At 41.8% G+C, this 21800-nt stretch overlaps 1 protein-coding gene across 1 annotated transcript in view; it reads left to right on the plus strand.

Moving 5' to 3' along the window:
* Positions 1–21800, plus strand: part of ap1g1 (adaptor related protein complex 1 subunit gamma 1) — a 137678-nt gene that overhangs the window by 63386 nt on the left and 52492 nt on the right. Inside the window, exons 8-12 of the mRNA XM_055649065.1 lie at positions 1972–2052; positions 2726–2824; positions 17198–17253; positions 19995–20108; positions 21295–21435. Of these exons, the coding sequence (XP_055505040.1) occupies positions 1972–2052; positions 2726–2824; positions 17198–17253; positions 19995–20108; positions 21295–21435 (491 nt within the window). The remainder of the gene's footprint in view (positions 1–1971; positions 2053–2725; positions 2825–17197; positions 17254–19994; positions 20109–21294; positions 21436–21800) is intronic.

Genomic DNA, 21800 nt, shown 5'->3' on the forward strand with positions numbered 1-21800 from the left:
TGGATTATGTGCCAGTAGATAAGAGTTGGATTTGGTGTCGTGTTCAACATGGCCATTATGCTTCCAAGAACTTGTTCCTGTACTGTTTCATGTTCCATTCATAAAGATGGATATTTGAAATGGAAACAGAAAATGCTGGAAAGGCTTGGGTTAGGCAGTTTACGGGGAGTGAGAAATTAATTTAAGTTGCAGGTCAACAGTCTTTCAACCTAAAAGATAAACTGTTTTTCTGTCCACAGAAGGCACTGAACTGATTATGGAAATTCCTTTATGGTTTTCATGTTAAACATTCTAAAGACTTTAAATAAGTGACATGGGGATGGATAGCAGGAAATGTTCAATAAGTGCAACTGTTCTAAAGTTCTGGAATGGATTTGAAATTCCAAGTCCCTGGGTTTTCTGGTTTGGTCATGGAAACGGGTGTCTTGGACCAACTTGTCCATGCTCACCAAGCTGCCCCACCTAAGCTAGTCTCATTCGCCTGCATTTGGTCCATATCCTCAAGACCAGTGGTTTACAACCTCTTCAGGCCACAACCCCCTTGACTCCATAAACTCATCCCCAATACCTCCCCTACCGTACAAATAGCGGTTTGCACGACCCACTAAGATCAGTGGTAGTAACTCGTGTGCAGCACTATTAACATTTCTAATGACATAAAACGCTGGCTTCATGCCAATTACAGGTGTGAGTGTGCTAACAACACAGGTTAGACTATTATCACAATAATACATGAATTATTATATAAACCATATAACCATATAACAATTACAGCACGGAAACAGGCCATCTGTACCCTTCTAATCCGTGCCGAACACGTATTCTCCCCTAGTCCCATATACCTGCGCTCAGACCATAACCCTCCATTCCTTTCCCGTCCATATAACTATCCAATTTATTTTTAAATTATAAAAACGAACCTGCCTCCACCACCTTCACTGGAAGCTCATTCCACACAGCCACCACTCTCTGAGTAAAGAAGTTCCCCCTCATGTTACCCCTAAACGTCTGTCCCTTAATTCTCAAGTCATGTCCCCTTGTTTGAATCTTCCCTACTCTCAGTGGGAAAAGCTTATCCATGTCAACTCTGTCTATCCCTCTCATAATTTTAAAGACCTCTATCAAGTCCCCCCTTAACCTTCTGCGCTCCAAAGAATAAAGCCCTAACTTGTTCAACCTTTCTCTGTAACTTAGTTACTGAAACCCAGGCAACATTCTAGTAAATCTCCTCTGTACTCTCTCTATTTTGTTGACATCCTTCCTATAATTAGGCGACCAAAATTGTACACCATACTCCAAAATTGGCCTCACCAATGCCTTGTACAATTTTAACATTACATCCCAACTTCTATACTCAATGCTCTGATTTATAAAGGCCAGCACAACAAAAGCTTTCTTTACCACCCTATCTACATGAGATTCCGCTTGCAAGTAATAATTTTTAAAAAGTGTCAAAATACTAGTTAGCGAAACAGTGCGTGCTTTTAGAGAGAAGGTGTGTGGAGCGCCTGGTAGAGCAGGTCAAGTGCATACTGACATCGTTCTTGCCCAATGCCGTGCCCAGCTCCAGCACCACCTTGCCCCTTAATCCCACAGCCCCGCAGATGGCAGTACTGCCCACTTTGGGAACAACTGTTTGACCTTTCCTAACATGTACTTGTCCAAGTGTGTTTTAAATGCTATTACGGAACCTGCCTCAACTGCCTCTGGCAGCTCGTTCCATATACTCAGCCCACAAATCCAGAATTTGTGGAATTGCAACATGTATTACTGGACTGAGCTGAAGGAACAAGAACAAGCAGAGGGTTCTGGTGGAAGGGCATTATTCTGGCTGGTGGTTTATGAGTCCTACAAAAAAAAATGATGTAGCAAAGTGTAACATTTTAGAGCAGTAGAATGTTCAGTTGAACGTCACTTTTTGAATATAAAAAGTCAAATTTTACATTCTAAATATTTTTTGTGTAATTCTAGGTTCGAATATTACGGTTATTACGAATGTTAGGCAGAAATGATGATGACTCAAGTGAAGCTATGAATGACATTCTTGCACAGGTGAACACTACAACAAAATTGCCAATGGTCTGAAGTTTATGTAAGAACTAGAAATTTCAAAATGTATTACTGCGACTCGTGTTTGTCTGGCCACATTCCCACATGTTATGAGTTGACAGAAATAAATGTGATTTTAACTGACCAATTCCATTATTTTTATGATTTTAATCTTTAACATTGGAAAATGAGAAAACCTGGTCTATCTGCTGCTTGCAGCTTATAGTGGTGCACATAATTTATGTAAATTTTATATTTCTAAATGAAACCTCAGTCTTTGCTGTTTCAATCCATCTGCAATTGCATGCACTGATGAAATGAAATGGGTAATTTCTGTCAATAATTTGCATTTCTTTATTTTTGCCCCTTGGGTGTATTGTCAACTTGGGTTTCCTTCCCTCAATTTAATAGTTTATTGAACATTTGCCATCTTGTATTACGCAACAATTTTGTCAGTATTATAAATCTGAACTGCACAAGTAATGTTTAAAACTTGGATGTAATTCTGGATAAGCTTGATTATAAAAACCATGAATCCAAGAAAAAATTAAAGATGGAGTCGATGCAAATTTTTAATATATATATATCATTCTTCTGTGGAACTGACTATGTGAATAAATGTTCTAGGTTGTTTAAGGAAGAAAATGAAACATTTTTATATATTTTCATTTCTTAGGTTGCAACAAATACAGAAACCAGCAAAAATGTGGGTAATGCAATTTTATATGAAACCGTTTTGACAATTATGGACATCAAGTCAGAGAGTGGACTAAGGGTATGTAGCAATAAAGTTAGCTTTTTGAGTCACCGTCATTAAAGTCAAGTCCATGTAGTTCAAAATTAGTCTTGGGAATAAGAAAAATGTCACTAAATTGCCCAAAGAGAACTTGAAATGTACAAAAAGGTGTTTTTTGTGATAATTATAGAGCATGGAAACGGGCCCTTCAGCCCAACTTGCCCATGCTAATCAAGAAGCCTCATCTACCTGCCTGCATTTGGCCCATATCCCTCTAAACCTTTCCTATCGATGTTCTGTCCAAATGTATTTTAATTGCTGTTATAGGACCTGCCTCAACCACCTCCTCTGGCAGCTTATTCCATATATAACCATCAATCTCTCTGTGAAAAATTTGCCCCTCAGGTTCTGATTAAATCTTTGCCTTCTCATCTTAAACCAAAGTCTCCTGGTTCTTGATTCACTTACAGCCACAACCCTGCCTGCTACCCCACTCACCCGTGAGGGTAATCCCACTGACAGTATCCAAAAGGATCTACCCGTTTTGAATGGGAATGGCCACATGATCATCTGCACTCTGTCTACTCCCTTTCCTCGTGGCCACCCACCTAGTCTCTTCCTGTACTTTGGCGAACCATCTGGCCGCGACTTCTCTAGGAAATTATCATTCTCCAGGTGATCCTGAGGCTGCAGCTCCAGTTCCCGAAAGCTGTACCCGGACACAATTCCCACCGGGTCACCTACAATTTCCCTGACTTTCCACATGCTGCAGGAGGAACATTGCATCATTCTGTCTGCCATCTCTACTGCACTAAGCCAAAAAACAAAAAGCACAAGAATGGCACACAGTAACAGACTGTACTTTTACCACTTGTCCCCCTCAGCTCAGACCCCTTGTCAAAGACTAACCCCTCCCTGCTGTGATGCATCTAGGTAGAAATTATTTGATTTCTTAAATTGGAGTCATTCCTCTTCCTGGTGTTGTCATATGATGAACCTATTGAGTGATCCACTGGCAGAGTTCTCTGGAACCATGTTGATTACTCGCTATCTGAGACAATATGTAACCAGAACAAGGAATGTTCGGATAACTATTGAGATGCTAAAATTGTGCACATTCACCTGCCATTTTTCTTTGGCTAAGAGCAGGACAGATCATGCAACAGATCAGGCTATGTGTTTACATAGTTCAAGGAAATTATGGTATACAAATTGATTGCTTTATAAAAAGGACATTTGACCTCATCAGATTAAGTTGAATGTGATTTCAGCTGCGGTGGCCTCTGATAAATTTTATACTTGCTGATATGTTAGTTTGGACACTTAATTGCCCTCCTTTGAATATTGTGCCCTATAAACTGTTTCTTGCATCGCTCCGTCATCATTTGGCAGTGCCATAATTACTCATGTTACTAGTTTTTCTGGACATTTGGATGTATGAAATTCACAATATGTAAGATAACTTGCTTTTATTGCTGCAAGGTTTGATGGTTACTTCTGTTCCAGGTATCATGCAGCTAGCATTTGCAATGTATCACAATGGTATTTCAAAACTAAACAGAATTTAAAACCGTTGATCCAATTAACTAGTCCATTATTATCCAGCTGATATATTACATATTTAAATTTTGAACTTGCAATACATTGAATGGGATGTAATCTTACACTATAAATTCACCCTCTGATTTAATTTGGCATACAAAATTTATGTTCCATGCCTTAGTATCTTTGGAACAGCATGTCGGAGTAGCAATGTATGTTAATTGTTTTCACTAGATGCAGGTATAATGATCATTCTAGATCCTAGATATATTTCAGTGAATAGAATATGGAAATTACAGGATTTCCTGGCTTCAGGATATAATGGTAGGTAGCTGACTATGAGCCAGCTGCCTGGTTAATATGAAGATGAGTTTGGGCAAGTACTTTCAAGTATTTAAGTAAAACTTAAATGTGAAAAATTAGCGTCAGAAACATTTGTCAGGAAACGACTAGAGTGTAGTAAAATAATATGTGGTTTGCAAATGTCCTCTTGGGAAGGAAGCATTTCTTGTTCAGTCAGACCTGTGCAACTCCAGATGTGTCAATGTAATTGATTCTTCATTGCCCAGTAGAATGGTGCAGCAAACTACTCAATTCAGGAAGCTCTGAAGAATGGACATTAAAATGTCTTCATGGACGAAGAAATAAACCAATACCAAATGAAAGTGAGCCAGTGAGAAACTTTGTGATCAACATCATTTGAGGAAATATTAAGTGGTCCAAAATTAGCATACCCTATAATATCCAACATCTCAAGTTTTTGTGTTGGGTTCAGAGATTGGGATGCATTCATTGAGATATTTAAACCATATTTTAGATTCCAAAATAGTATAGTAATGAAAGGTAGCAAATGTAATAGTGCTATTCAAAAAGGGAAAGACTAAATAAAATAGTGAAATTATCAGGATGAAAGGAAATGCTGTTGTTCATCATTAAGTATGCAGCGAATTCTTCATAGTGTTATGAAGTGAAAATATCATTTAATAGTTTTTTTTTGAGGATATAACTGGGTAAGCTAAGGAGGAATTGCCATTGAATGTAATATCTCAATTTTCATTGCCTTTGATGGTGTGGAGCAAAAAATAGTGGTTTCTCAAAAAATGCATGTTCATTGGGTTGACAGAGGGTTGGTTGAAGGATAGGAAAAAAAATAGGATTTGGGTATTTTCTGTTTTGCAGTATACTATTAATTATCATTAAGATAGGTACTGGGTTCTTAATTTTCTACAATTTGTATTGAATTAAAATAAATTGAGGTATTGGGTATCTTAGCTGACTCAAAGGTTGATGAATTACCATGGCTTGAAGATATATATCCCAAGCTACTTTGGGAGGCGATGAGCAGATTACTGCGGCCCTAACATTTAAACATCTTCCCTAGCCGCAGATAAAGTGCAGGGTGGGATAACCAGGTAATTAAAGGCCAGTGGTGGGGAAATAATTGGAAAAATCCTGAAGGACAGGATTAATCTGCACTTGGCAAGGTAGAGATGAATCGGAGATAGACAGTAAGGATTTGTTCGGGGGAAGGTCCTTTCTGGTCAGTTTGAACGTTTTTGAAGAGAAGACAATGTATTGAGGAGGGCATTGAGGTTGATGTGGTTTATATTGTCCAAAATGTTAGACCGCATTGAATCTAGGCAATTGCAATCAAAATTGGCTTGGCGACAGGAGAAGAAAGTGATGGTGAAGGGTTGCTTTTGGTTTAGAATTCTGTGACGACTGGTGCACCATAGGGTTGGGTGCTGGGACCATTACTGTTGCATATATTAATTGAAGTGAATGGAAGTGTGCCGTCCAGGGCTTTGGGACCCAATAAGAGATGTCAATGGTCTCTCTTTCAAATGCTTGGAGAGCATTGAGCTTGTCCGGGAGTGATACCTTACTGTTGTTTGAGCTACCACTTGGTTTAGCCATGTAGGAAGTGATGGTGTACAAGCCCTGCAAAAGCTGACGAGCATCCGTCTCATCCAGTTTAGAGCAAAAGTGTCTCAGCCTTTCTGATGGCCTTATCGAGGTCATACCTGGACTCCTTATGTGAACCAGACTTGAATGTGGGAGATCTGCTCCTCAGAAGATTACAGACTTCCTGGTTCATCCAGCGTTTCTGGTTAAGGAATAGGCTCCTCCACACCGTTATAAAGTCTATAACAATCGCAACACATTTGTTGAGGTCCACCTTGCGTCTGTGGTGGAGAAGCTTTTGGAGAGGATACTTTGGGATAGGAGGACAGAATAGTTTTGTACACAACAGGTCATGTCTTACTAACTCGATCATGTTTTTTGAGGAGGTGATAAAGATGATTGAGGGTAGGGCAATGGATGTTGTCTTCACCGATTGAAGGCATTTGATGAAGTTCATGGTAGGTTGATCCACAAGATTAAGAGGCACAGGGTTTATGGTGACTGTTGTTTGAACTGACTTACTCATAGAAGACAGAGGGTTCTGGTGGAAGGGCATTATTCTGGCTGGTGGTTTATGAGCAGTGGAGTTTCGCAAGAATCTGTCCAGGGACCTCTGATATATAAATGACATTGATGTAGATGGGTTGGTCAGTAAGTTTGCAGACGACACCAAGTTTGCTGGAGTTGCAGACATCAGCGGGATAGAGATCAGCTACAGAAATGGATGGAGAGATGGCAGGTGGAGTTTTGGAGCAAGTGTTGTAATTTGCAAGGTCGATTGTATGGGGAAGAGAAACAGTTGATGGCAAGATCCTTAACAGCATTGATGTGCAGAGGGATCTTGGAGCCCAGGTCCACAGTAGGTCCAGGTTCAGGTGACAACACAAGTAGGTAGAGTAGAAAAGAAAGCTAATGGTGTGCTTGCCTTCTTTGGTCGTGGCATTGAGTACAAAAGTTCGGAAGTCATGATGCAGTTGTATAAGAGTTTGATTGGGCTGTAATTGGGAATATTGTGTGCGGTTCTGATTATACTGTTACAAAAATGATGTGTAGATTTAGGAGAGGGTGCAAAAGAGGTTTGCTGGAATGCTGTCTGGGTTCAAGGATATTAGCAACAAGGAAAGGATGGACAAACCTGGATTTTTGCTAGATCATCGGAGGTTGAAGGGGGACCTGATGGAAGTATGTAACATGATGAAAGACCAAGTTAGGTTAGATTTCCTCAGTGGAAATATCAAAGACCAAAGGGCATAGCTTTAAGTGAGAGGAAGGTGGGATCTTACACAGGACAGAGGCAGGTGAGAGGTTAAAAGTTGGTATGGAGGGTGATGTATTGAGGACAGAATAAGCAGATAAAAGGCAGAGAACGAGGAAGAAATATTTGTTTAAATTACACATTTTAATGGAAGGTGCCTGACGGGTAAGGCAGATGTGCTTAGGGCATGGCTATGTACGTGCGACTGGGGCATTGTAACCATTACCGAAACCTAGTTAAGAGAGGGGCAGGACTGGCAGCTCAATATTCCGGGGTACAGGAGCTTCAGGAGAGACAGATGTGGGGGTAAAAGAGAAGGGGGTGTTGTGTTATTGGTTAAGGAGGATGTCACAGTAGGTGACATTATGGACGGTTTGTCTAGTGAGGCTCTATGGGTGGAGTTGAGGAATAAGAAAGAGATGATCACCTTGTTGGGGGTGTACTACAGACCCCCGAATAGTTCATGGGAATTAGAAGAACAAATATACCAGGGGATTGCAGACAGCTGCAGGTCAAATAAGGTTGTTGTAATAGGGGATTTTAACTTTCCCAATATAGACTGGGAACAACATATTGTGAATTGTTTAGACAAGGTGCAATTTGTCAAAAGTGTTCAGGAGAGTTTTCTCCAGCAATGTGTAGAGGGTGCCACATGTGAGAGGGAAACATATGATCTAGTCTTGGGAAATTGGGAGGGACAAATGTATGAAGTGTTTGTGGATGAGCCTTTTGGGACCAGTGACCCACTGTTTGATTAGGTTTAAGATAGTTATGGATAGGGGCAGAGAGGGCCCACAAGTTAAAATGCAGTCTATGTTAAAATCCTAAATTTGAGAGTAACTCGCTCCAGTTGATTGGAATAGGTTGTTTGAAGGAAAAGGAAGTCAGGAAAGTGGGATGTTTTTAAAAGCGTGCCGACGGGCTCAAAACATGCACTTCCCGGTTAGAGTGAAAGGCCAGGCAGGCAAAGATAAGGAAGCTTGGATGACGAGGGAGATTGAGGCTTTGGTCAAGAGTAAGAGGGATGCATGGGATACGTATAGGCAGCTGGGAGCAATTATATACCTGGAGACTTTTCGGGAACTACCGAGCAAACTAAAAAATAAAATCAGAAGGACAAAAAGGGGACAGGAGATAGCTCTGGCAGATAGAATTAAGGATACTACCAAGAGATTTTATGTACATAAAAGGAAATAGGGTAATGAGAGAGAGTGGGACCCCTCAGGAATCAAAGTGGTCAGATGGAGCCACATGAGATGAGCAAGGTCTTCAATGAGTATTTCTCCTCTGTTTTTTACCATGGAGAAAAACAGGAGGACTGAGAAACTTGGGGTAGTCAATGGAAGCACCTTGAGAGCAGTCAGTGTAACAGTGAAGAGGTACTGAAGGTCCGGACTCGTATGAAGGTGGACAAATGTCACAGGCCAGATCAGATATATACGAGAACACTGGAAAACAAGAGTGGAAGGCAGGAGGGTGTGCCTATCCAAGAAGGGCTGCAGGGAAATGGCTTGGAACTAAAGGCCAGTGAGCTTAACATCTATAGTTGGAAGGTTATTAAAGGGTATTCTGAGGGATAATATGTGCATGCATCTGGATGGACAAGAGGTGCTCATGGAGACTTAGCATGGTTGTGCATGTGGGAAGTCGTGTTTCACAAATCTGATTGAGATTTTTGAAGATGTGAACAAAAAGGTTGATGAGGGCAGAGCAGTAGATATTGTATATATGGACCAGCAAAGCATTCAACCTGATTCCACATGGTAGGCTGCTCTGGAAGTTTAGATCGCATGGGATCCAACAAGAGACAGCTGAATGGGTGGAAAATTGGCTTCATGGAAGAAAGCAAAGGGTAATGGTGGAATGTTGCTTCTTGAACTGGAGGCCTGTGACTAGTGGTGTGCCTCGGGGTCCAGTGCTGGGCCATGTTTGTCATCTCTCAATGATTTTGATGGAAACATGTGGCAAGATGGCCAAATTTGCAGATGATACAAAACTGGGTGATATTGCAGACAGTGAAGATGGATGTCAAACATTGCAGCAGGATCTTGTTCAATTGGACAGGTGGACTGAGGAATGGTTGATGGAATTTAATACAGAGAAATGTGAGGTTTTGCAATTTGGAAAGTCTAACATGGGCAGATGCTGCATAGTGAATGGAAGGGCTCTGGGGAGTTTTGTAGAGCAGAGGGATCTAGGAGTGCAGGTACGTAGTTCCTTGAAGTGGCATCACAGGTAGACAGGGTGGTCAAAAAGGCTTTTGGCACATCGGCCTTCATCAGTCAAGAGTATTGACCATAGAAATTGTGAGGTCATGTTGCAGTTATATAATGTGTTGGTGAGATCACATTTAGAGTATTGTGTTCAGTTCTGGGCACCATATTACAGTTGGAAAGGGTACAGAGAAGATTTACGAGGGTCTGAGCTGTAGGGAGAGGTTGAGCAGACTGCGACCCTATTCCTTGGCGTGCAGGAGGATGAGGGGTGATCTTATAAAGATGTTTAAAATCATGAGAGGAATTGATCGGGTAGACACACAGAGTCTCTTGCCCAAAGTAAGGAAACAAGCAGCCAGAGGAGGTAGTTGAGGCAGGGTTGATGGCAATGTTTAATAAACATTGAGACAGGTACATGATAGGACAGGTTTAGAGGGATATGGGCCATATACCTCTGGGTGGGTCAAGTGTAGATGTGACGTGCTGGTTGATGTGTGGAAGGTGGACCGAAGGGCCTGATTCCACACTGTATAATGCTATGACAAAATGTAAATGAGATGTGCGGGCAAATTTTTCTCGTTGTGGTTTCCTGAAGACTGAAGAAGGGGTTCGGCCCGAAACGTTGCCTATTTCCTTCGCTCCATAGATGCTGCTGCACCCGCTGAGAGTCTCCAGCGTGAATATGCAGGGTATGGATTACGTTCAGCAGATGAGATTAGATTTATCTTGGCATCATTTTTGGCACAGATATTGTGAGGCAAAGGCCTTTATCCTCTGCTGTATTTTTCTATGTTCTATTTGATCCTCTGGTGCTGCAGGACATATCCTGCTGTGAATTAGGAACCCACTTCATCAAACTAGCTTGTTGATGCCCCCGGCTTTGATGGGAAAGGCGTTGGGCATCTGATGTGCTGTGTAGCTCCTCTAGTGCTAGCTGAATGTTGGTCTGGGGTGGGATGCGTATCACAGTCACAGGGTCATAGAGAGATACAGCATAGAAACTAGCCTGGTTGGCCCAGTGATTCCATCCACCCATTTACTCTAATCCTACTGTTATGCAATCTAATTTTATTCTCACCATATTGTATCAGATTCTACCATTCACTTATACACAAAGGGTAAATTATCTAACCAATGAATTGGCTTGTCTTTGGGACCTGGGGGGAAACCAGAGCATCTGGAGGAAACCTAAATGTTTTCAGGAAGAACTTGCGTATGCCACTGATAGCATTGAGGTTAGGATTGAATCCGGGTCTCCTATGCACCAACTCATAATGATGGAGGTGAATTTTCTTGGGAAATAGAGGAGATGGTACTTCATTGCTAGATGTTCCAAGTGCAGGGAGAAGGAATTGGACAAGACCATTGTCTACAAAGAGTTTATCATGGGGCAGATGTTGCCGTGTCTCCCTTCCCCCAATAACGCCATCTGGTCCATGCAATGAATGGCAACACCTTTGTGCTGGAAAGCTCAGAATGGAGAACTGGGGGTGAGATACACCTTTGTGAAGCAGAGCACACAGCATTCCCTCATGTCCCCTTTGGTAAAGTAATCTTGCCCTTAAGTTCGCAATCTTATTTTCTAGGGGCTGTACATTGGCCTATTGGATGCTAGGGAGTTGTTGGAGTGGGTAGGGAGGGGTCGGTGTCCGTATTTCCCTGCACTGCAATCTCGCTTGCAGACCACCCTGATAACCATATCTCTTGGCACAATGGACGCCTCCCTGGAGCTTTCAGTTCATGAACACACTGTATAGGCATCGGGGTTGAGAGTTGCCCTGCCGAATGGGGACTCGGTTGCAATCAGTACATTGCAATAGCGCTAATCCATTCAAATGTAGTGTAGCTTGGAATGGAATAGTGGAATGGAATACGTTATTGCCACATGTGACTAGGCACAGTGAAATTCTTTGCTTGTATACTCAATGTATACAAATAGTGGCCACCTACACCGCTGACAAAGTTACAAAGCATGCCGGTTCCTCCTTTTGTTTCCCCTTCCCCCTCTTGACTGTTTCACACTAATTTGTTCTGCTTCTTTTAACAAGTTCAAAATGACTTTTAGTCTTGACCAGATCTGCTCCTTGCAAAATGCTGCCACACTCCGGCACAATTTTGACGAGGGGAGTACTATGAAATGGTGGACTACTCTGATGATTTGTAGTTCTCATAATATATTGATTTCAAGTCAAGAGAGTTTATTGTCATGTGTCCCGGATAGACAATGAAATTCTTGCTTGCTGCAGCACGACAGAATAGTTTAGGCATAAATACAGATCAGATCAGTGTGACCATATATACACGCGCACACACACACACACTGCAATAGGCTGTTATAGTTCATAGTTTGTTTGAAGTTGTGTTTAACAGTCTAATGGCTGTGGGGAAGAGGCTGTTCCTGAACCTGGATGTTGCAGATTTCAGGCTCCTGTACCTTCTACCTGATGGCAGCGGAGAGATGAGTGTGTGGCCCAATTTCCGTGGGTCCTTGATGATATTGGCAGTCTTTTTGAGGCAGTGCCTGTGATAGATCCCCTCGATGGTAGGGAGGTCAGAGCCTATGATGGACTGGGCAGTGTTTACAACTTTTTGCAGCCTTTTCCGCACCTGGATGCCCAGGTTGCCGTACCAAGCCCCAATGCAACCGATCAGCATGCTCTCTACTGTGCATCTGTAGAAGATCGAGAGAATCCTCCTTGACATACCAACTCTCCGTAATCTTCTCAGGAAGTAGAGGCGCTGATGTGCTTTCTTTATGATTGCATCCGTGTTCTGGGACCAGGAGAGATCCTCGGAAATATACATGCCCAGGAATTTGAAGTTCTTGACCCTTTCCTCCATCGACCTGTTGATATAAACGGGACTGTGGGTCCCCATACTACCCCTTCCGAAGTCCACAATCAGTTCCTTGGTTTTGCTGGTGTTGAGGGCCAGGTTATTGTGCTGGCACCATTTGGTCAGTCGGTCGATCTCACTTCTATATTCTGACTCGTCCCCATCAGTGATACGTCCCACAACAGTGGTGTCGTTGGCGAACTTGAGTTCGCAATATGTCCGGCTACACAGTCATGAGCATAGAGTGAGTGCAGCAGGAGGCTGAGCACGCAGCCTTGAGGTGCTCCCGTGCTGATTGTTATCGAGGATGACACATTTCCACCAATACGGACAGACTGTGGTCTGTGAATGAGGAAGTCGAGGATCCAATTGCAGAGGGATGCACAAGAGACCCAGATCTGAGAGTTTGGTAACCAGCTTGGAGGGGATGATGGTATTAAATGCCGAGCTGTAGTCAATGAATAGTAGCCTGACATGTGAGTTTTTGTTGTCCAAGTGGTCCAGAGTGGAGTGGAGAGCCAGTGAGATTGCATCCACCGTTGATCTGTTGTGGCAGTAAGCAAACTATAGTGGGTCCAGGTGTTTGTCGAGGTACGAGTTGATTTCCGCCATGATCAGCCTCTCAAAGCACTTCATCACCACAGACGTTAGTGCAACTGGTCGATAGTCATTGAGGCACGTCACCTTGCTCTTCTTGGGCACCGGTATTACACTAGAGATAGCGCAGAGAAAAATTACTAGATGGAATATTTTGGTTATGAGATCGAACTGGAAAGGTTGGATTTATTTGCTTGGAGGGGAGGAAGCTCTTGATTGAACTCGTAACCAAAGGGATCAATTTCCCAAGTGTTTAAAACCACAAGGCATAGGTTTAAGGGTGGAGAGGATATAGAGGGAATCAGATGAACATTTTTATTTTTGTAGTCAGAAGCCCTCTGCCTGAGCTGTGGAGCAGAGACGCTCGGCATTGGAGGATATCTTTAATGAGTGCATTGGCCAATTGTCGCTGGGAATTATTTTACAGATACAATTTTTTGCATTCACAGAACAATAGAACACTTACAACATATTGTACTTACAACTCTGCTATAGGAAAGATGCCATTAAGCTGGAAAGAGTGCAGAGAAGATTTATAAGTAAGCTGAGTTTTTTGAAGAAGTAACTAAAGACTGATAAGGGCATATTCATAGACGTTGTCTATATAGGCATCAGCAAGGCATTTGAAAAGGTTCTGCATTGTAGGCTCCTGTGGAAGGTTAGATCGCATGGGATCCAGGGAGAGTTAGCCGACTGGATAGAGAATTGGCTTCATGAAAGGAAGCAGAGAGTGATGGTAGATGGTTGTTTATTGGACTGAAGGCCTGTGACAAGTGGTGTGCCTCTGGGACTGCTGCTGGACCCATTGCTGTTTGTGGTTTATATCAACAATTTTGATGAGAATGTACAAGGCATTGTTAGTAAGTTAGCAGATGACATGAAAGTGGGTGGCATCGTAAATAGTGAAGATGGTTATCAAAGGTTGCAGCAGGATCTTGATCAGATAGGCATTTGGGCTTTGGAATAGTTAATGGTATTTGATACAGATTAGTGTAGGAAGGAACTGCCGATACTGGTTTAAACAGAAGATAGACAAAATGTTGGCGTAACCCAGCAGGACAGGCAGCATCTCTGCAGAGAAGGAAAGGGTGACGTTTTGGGTCGAGACCTGTCTCAAACCAAAAGGTCTTCAGAGTGTTTGTTGTGCGGAGGTACATAGTTCCTTAAGTTGCGTCACAGTTAGATTGGGTGGTCAAGAAGCCTTTTGGCACAGTGGCCATCAGTCAGCGTATTGAGTATAGAAGTTTCAATGTTACAATTGTCAAGACATTGGTGAGTCCACATTTGCAGTATTATGTCCAGTTTTGCTCGCCCTGTTATATGAACGATGTTGTTAAACTGGAAAAGGTACTGAGATGATTTAAAATTATGTTGCCAGGACTCGAGCACCTGAGCTATAAGGAGAGGTTGAGCAGGCTAGGACTTTATACCTTGGAGCCCAGGAGGATGAGGGGTGATCTTATAGAGGTATATAAGATTACGAGGGGAATAGATAGATGCGCAGTCATTTACCTAGAGTAGATGAATCAAGAACCAGATGGCATAGGTTTATGGTGAGAGGGGAAAGATTGAATAGGAACATGAAAGACAACTTTTTCTACAACAAGGGTGGGTGATGGGTATATGGAACTCACTACCAGAGATACGGGTAAAAGAGGAGAGAGAGGTGCATTAGTGATTAAGGAGGATGTCAAGACGGCAGTGGTCAGAGGTGACATTTCGGACGGTTCGTCTAGTGAGTCTATATGGGTGGACCTGAGGAACACGAAAGGGATGATCACCTTGTTGAGGGTGTACTAGAAACCTCAAAGTAGTCCACGGGAATTAGAAGAGCAAATGTGCCAGGAGATTGCAGACAGTTGCAGGTAAGGTTGTCGTAGGGGATTTTAATTTTCCCAACATTGACCTGGAATATCATATTGTGAAAGGTTTCGATGAGGTGGAATTTGTTAAACATGTACAGGAAAATTTCCTCCGGCAACATGTTGAGGGTCTGACACTTGATTGATCTGGTTTTGGGAAATTGGGAGGGGCAAGTGTATGAAATGCTCCTGGATGAGCCTTTTGGATCCATTGACCACTATTCTATTAGGTTTAGATAATTATGGTAGGGACATAGCGCGCCCACGAGTTAAAATGCTAAATTGGGGCAAGGCCAACTTTGAGGGAATGAGCCAGGAATTCGCTCAAGTTTATTGGAGTATGTTATTTGATGGAAAAGAAAAGTCGGGAAAGGAATGTTTTTAAAAGTCTGCTGACGAGTTTAGGACATGCATGTCCCTGTTCGAGACAAGGGTGAGGAAGCCTGGTTGACAAGAGAAATTGAGGCTTTGGTCAAGAGCAAGAAGGAGGCATGGGGCATGTATAGGCAGCCTATAAGCGTATCCCTGAAGGAGCTTTGGGAACAAAGGAGTAATCTAAAAATGGAAACAGAAGGGCAAAAAGGAGCCAGGAGATAGTTCTGGCAGATAGCAATATGGATAATCCCGAGATTTTATAAGCACAGATAGGAAAAAAGAGTAACTGGAGAGAGTGGGACCCCTCGGTAATCAGAGCAGTCAACTCTTTGTGGTCCCACAGGAGATGGGCCAGGTCTTTAACAAATATTTCTCCTCTGCTTTTATTGAGGAGAAAGGCAAGAGGATGGAGGAACTTGGGGAAGTCATGTGCTGATGGTCTTGACGTGCATGAGGACAGACAAATCTGTGGAGCCTGATCAGATATATCTGATCTCCCTGGGGGAAGCTAGAGAGGAAATTGCAGGAGCCCTCGCTGAGATTTATGAGTCGTCATTAAATATAGGTGAGGTGCCGGAAGACAGGAGGGAGGCAAACATTGTGCCTCTTTTTAAGAAGAGCTGCACGAAACGTCTTGGAACTACAGGCCAGTGAGCTTAACATCTGTGGTCGGAAAGTTGTTAGAGTATTCTGAGGGATATGACAAACATGCACTTAGATGGACAAGTTTGGGGATAGTCAACATGGTTTTGTTCCTGGGAGTTCATGTCTCACAAATCTGAGTTTACTGAGGATGTGAACAAAAATGTCGTTGAAGGCAGTGCTGTAGACGTTATACATATGGATATTAGTAAGGCATTCGCCAAGGTTCCACATGATAAGCTGCTCTGGAAGGTTAGATCACATGGGATCCAAGGGGAGGTATCTGAATGGATAGAAAATTGGCTTGATGATAGGAAGCAGAGAGTGATAGTGGAATACTGCTTTTCGGATGGGAGGCCTGTGTCTAATGGTGTACCTCAGGGTTTTGTGCTGAGGCCATTGCTGTTTGTCTATATCAATGATTTGGATGAGAACGTACATGGCATGGTTAGCAATTTTGCAGAAATAGGTGGTATTGTAAGTAGTGAAGATGGTTGTCAAACATTGCAGCAGGATCTTGATCACGAGGAATGGTTGATGGAATTTAATACAGAGAAATGTGAGGTTTTTGCAATTTGGAAAGTCTAACATGGGCAGGACTGACACAGTGAATGGTAGGGCTCTGGGGAATTTTGTAGAGGGATCCAGGAGTGCAGGTACGTAGTTCCTTGAAGTGGCATCACAGGTAGAATGGGTGGTCAAAAAGGCTTTTGGCACATCGAGCCTTCATCAGTCAGAGTATTTAGCATGGAAGTTGGGAGGTCATGTTGCAGTTATATAATTCGTTGGTGAGGTCCTTGAAAATATTGCATAGTTCAATCAAAATGTGTGTACTGTAACTACAGTTGCAAACTTGTAATTAATATTAAAGGTAGACAAAAATGCTGAAGAAACTCAGTGGGTGAGGCAGCATCTATGGAGCGATGGAATTAATGACGTTTCGGGTCGAGACCCTTCTTCAGACTGATTTTAATTAATTAATATTAAAATGAATTGATATAACATGCACTTGTGCAGAGACTATTCTATCATGTCCCAGAAAAGGTAAAGAATAGAAATATCATAATTAGCACTGTGGCAGAAAAGTTTAAATGACATAAATATCGAAACCTCCAATCATTTAGGCCGTTTGACTTTATGCATAATTAATAATATAAATGCCGTACTATTTGATTCCTTACAGGTTTTAGCCATCAATATCTTGGGACGATTCTTGCTAAACAATGACAAAAATATTAGGTATGTTTGTAACCTTAAGCAGTTTTGTTAAATCTGTATATATTGACAACAGCCGAGTGTGTTTAATAAATGAGAAAAAACACTTTTGCTTAGTTTTTATATAAATTGGGTTGTCCTAAGAGGCGTATTGGGTCGCTTGCTCTAAAACGAATCTTATCAATTTGTGGGATAACAGCATTACTCTAGATCTGTGGGCTACAGTAACCCTGAGACCTTGTATTGAATGTTGGTCTGTTTTGTGCTTGCAAAAAATGTCCATATGGCCTATGGTGCTAATTTTCCCCTGCAATCTCCAGAGTAGCTGATTTGTCATCAAGACTACTGGAGCACAAATATTGCATTAATTCATGTTATAAATCATTTTCTATAGGATGATCGTGCTTTTTTTAACCTGAGTTTAGAATACAAAAGTTAGCAGTGAAGTACAAGCAGCACATATTCATGTAGTTTTAGTACATTATATGATGTAACTGCATCATTAGCAAAGTATATTTCAATGTTTACCTAACTGGCGCAATGGGATTTCACCCACAGTTAATGACATTTAAATTTATTGGAATCTAAATATAGATTAGTAAAAACATGAAAATGTGAGTCTAGAGATTGGGACCTGCTTAGAGTATTCAAACATAACCTCCAGTAATATAGAGTCATACTGCACGGAAACAGGCTCATCAGCCGATCATGTCCATGCTGACCAAGACCAAGCTGCAACTCCCATTTGCTCAGATTTGGTCCATATCCCTCAAAGTCCTTCATGTCCATGTACCTGCCCAAGTTTATTTTAAATGCTGTTATACTATTTACCACAACTACCTCTTCTGGCAGCTCGTTCCATATACCTGCCACCCTTGGTGGAAAAGGTGTGACTGCGCAGGTTTCCTCTGGGTGTTCTGGCTTCCTCCCACATCCTAAGATGTGCGGGTTTGTAGGTTAATTGGTTTCTGTAAATTGTCCCCCGTGTGTAGAATAGAACTAGTGTACGGGTGATTGATGACTGTTCTGTGTGGACTCGGTAGGCCGAAGGGCTTGTTTCCACGCTGTATCTCTAAACTAAACATAGCAGTAGGCTTGCTGCATGACAATGCCAGAGAACCCGGTTTAATCCTGACTGTGGGTACTGTCTGTATGGAGTTTGTATTTTTCCTGTGACCATGTGGGTTCTTGTCTGGGTTTGTAGGTTAATTGGCCTCGTAAATTGGGCCTGGTGCGCAGAATAAAACTAGTGTACAGGTGTTTGCTGGTCAGAGAGGATTCGTTAGGCCAAAGGGGCCTGCTTCCACCCTGTATCTCTAAACCAAATCTTACCCCTCCCACCTTAAACCTATATCTTCTAGTTCTTGATTCTACTACCTTGGCAACATCCTTGTAAATCTTCACTGCACTCAGCTTTGTGCCATCCTTCCTATGGTAGGGTGACCAAAACAGTACTCCATAATGCAGCCTCATCAATGTCTGTACAACTCTAACATAATATCCCAACTTTATACTCAATACACTGACAAATGAATGCCAATGCCCCAAAAGCTGCCCTTACCACTCTATCTACAACCCTAACTACCTGTGACGGCACTTTCACGGATCTATGTACCTTTACTCCGAGATCCCTCTGCTCTAAGAAAGATGGCGCAGAGGTAGAGTTGCTACCTTACAGCGCTTGGCAGCGCTGGAGACCCAGGTTCGATCCCGACTACGGGTGCTGTCTGTACGGAGTTTGTACCTTCTCCCCCGTGACCGCGTGGCTTTTCTCAGAGATTTTCGGTTTCCTCCCACACTCAAGACGTACATGTTTGTAGGTTAATTGGCTTGGGTTTGTATACTTGGTATAAGTGTAAATTGTCCTCAGTGTGTGTAGGCTTGTGTTAGTGCACGAGGATCGCTGGTCGGCGTGGGCCGAAGGGCCTGTTTCCGCACTGTAGCTCTAAATTAAACCTTCCAGGGCCCTACCATTCACTGTGAAGGTCCTGCGCTGGTTTGACTTCCTCAAAATGTAACATCATTTCACTTATCTGTATAAAACCCCATAAGCCAATCCTCAGCCCACTTGCCCAGCTGATCAAGAGTCTGCTATTATTTTTAACAACTCTTTTTTTCCCATCTACGATATCAGCACCTTCAGGCCATTTGTAGTCAATGTAGACAGCCTTGGCCTTGTCAACCTTTTGGTTACTTCTTCAACAAAAACATAATAGATATAGTTAGTACATTGCAGTACAAGAACAGCCTCTTTGGCCCGAGATGTCCGTGCTGAATATTGCCTGCATGTGATGCATTTTTCTACATTCCCTGCATATCTATGTGCCTATCTAAAAGCCTGTTAAATTCCACTGTTGCATATGCCTCCATCAGTGGCAGTGCAGCCACCACTTTGTGCAAATAAATAGCATCTCCTTTAGCATTTCTACACTGGGAAAAACATTTTGACTGTCTACCCTGTCATAATTTTATATACGTTAAAATATTTAAGACAAACCATATCCTATTTCACAATTCATAATTAAAGGCAAAAAAGTGATATTCACTTATTTGTTACTGCAATTAGACCTGTGATTATTACAAAATATGTTCATTGTATGCTTAATCACTACATTTGTATTGACTCAATAGCCCTAATTATACCCTTCACCTGTTGCATGCTCATTTTGTGTTGGGTTTGTGTTTGGATCAAGCTATTTTGAAATGTATAGGATTATTATGAACGATTTTAAACTTACAGAATTTTTCTTTTCCATCATCGTAAGGTATGTGGCACTAACATCGCTGCTCAAAACTGTCCAAACAGATCATAATGCAGTCCAAAGGCATAGAAGTACAATAGTGGATTGTTTGAAGGACTTGGATGTGTCTATTAAACGGTAAAATCACTGTCTTGGAAATTTGAATATTGTATATTTCATTTTCCCCACATAAAATATTGTTATGCAGTTATTACAAAGTATTAGCCTGTGATTTTGCTATCATAAGATTAACTTTGTGGATCCAGTAATGCTTTATGGTCGTGGATCCAGTAATCCGAAACATTGCCTATCAATTCATTCCACAGATGCTGCCTGACCTGCAACAATTCCTCCAACACTTTGCTTTGCTCAACATTCCAGCATCTGCAGTTCTTTGTGCCTCTATTTTGTACTCAGTTCATTACAATTAAACTGCTGTGATGAGCATTTAGTCAACAAATTTTGATGATCTCATATTTTGAAATATGCTAAAGTTTACTGAATATAAAGATTTATGAAATTCACCATTACTGGTTCAATACACCTGAGATGTAATTTGCTTATTTTGCTATATAAAGGGCCTGTCCCACTGTACAAGGCAATTCAAGAGTTCTCCCAAGTTTTTCCCCGATTCGAACTCTGAGAATGTCCATAGCGGGTCCATAGGAGTTCGTGGATTTCTCGTAGCGGCTCGTACAAGTAAAAAGTAACAATTATTTTCATCACGAGTATTTTTTTACTCGTGGACATTTTTCAGTGTTGAAAAAACGTCACGAGTTTATCGGATTTCCCGAGTACCTACCGTTACTCGTACGAGCCGCTACGGGACATTCACGAACTCCTACGGACCCACTACGGACATTCTCCGAGTTTGAATCGGGTGAAAAACTCAGGAGAACTCTTGATTTGCCTCGTACAGTGGGATAGGCCCTTAACAGAAAGTCTATATTGGATTCCTGGAGGTGTGGCTATGAATGTGGCTCACCCAACACTTTATAATTTCCAAGATAGACACAAAGCTGGAGAAACTCAGCCGGACAGGCAGCATTTCTGGAAAGGAGCAGTGGGTGACATTTCGGGTCGAGACCCTTCTTCAGACAGTCTGAAGAAGAGTCTCGACCCGAAACGTCACCCACTCCTTCTCTCCAGAGATGCTGCCTCTCCCGCTGAGTTACTCCAGCTTTTTGTGTCACTCTTCAGTTTAAACCAGCATCTGCAGTACCTTCCTACACAGTTTATGATTTCAACAATTGTCATGCTAGAAAGTTGTCTTTCTGTGTATTCAAATAGCATATAAAACTGTTTTCTGTATTTGTCTGTTTAGGCGTGCAATGGAACTGAGCTTCGCTCTTGTAAATGGGAATAACATTAGAGGAATGATGAAGGAATTACTCTATTTCCTGGATTTATGTGATCCTGATTTCAAAGCTGATTGTGCATCGAGCATCTTTCTTGCAGGAGAAAAGTAAGGCTTGAAATTCTGAGAGCTGTACAAATGCATTGCCAGTTTGATACTGATTAAGTACAAATATTAGATACCCAAAAACATCAAATTGTGCACTTGTACAGTTTTGTGGGAATAAATATAAGGTTAATTTGGGCCTGTTTCCGTGCTGTAAGCCTAAAGTCCAAAGTAAAATCTAAATTTGTGTACAGATATTATATTTTGTTAATTGTTAAATTGGTTGTCACCTTTGTGTATTGCATTCGATATTGCAGTGTTTTGTAAAATTTGTTATTGCTGATTGTCCGCTAGACTCCGTGAAAGAGCGAGTTAGTTTCAAATACAGCGCTCTTTACTATAAGCTAAACATGAGTTTTTGACACTGT

This window comes from Leucoraja erinacea, chromosome 17, assembly GCF_028641065.1.
Source record: "Leucoraja erinacea ecotype New England chromosome 17, Leri_hhj_1, whole genome shotgun sequence".
Taxonomy (NCBI): domain Eukaryota; kingdom Metazoa; phylum Chordata; class Chondrichthyes; order Rajiformes; family Rajidae; genus Leucoraja; species Leucoraja erinaceus.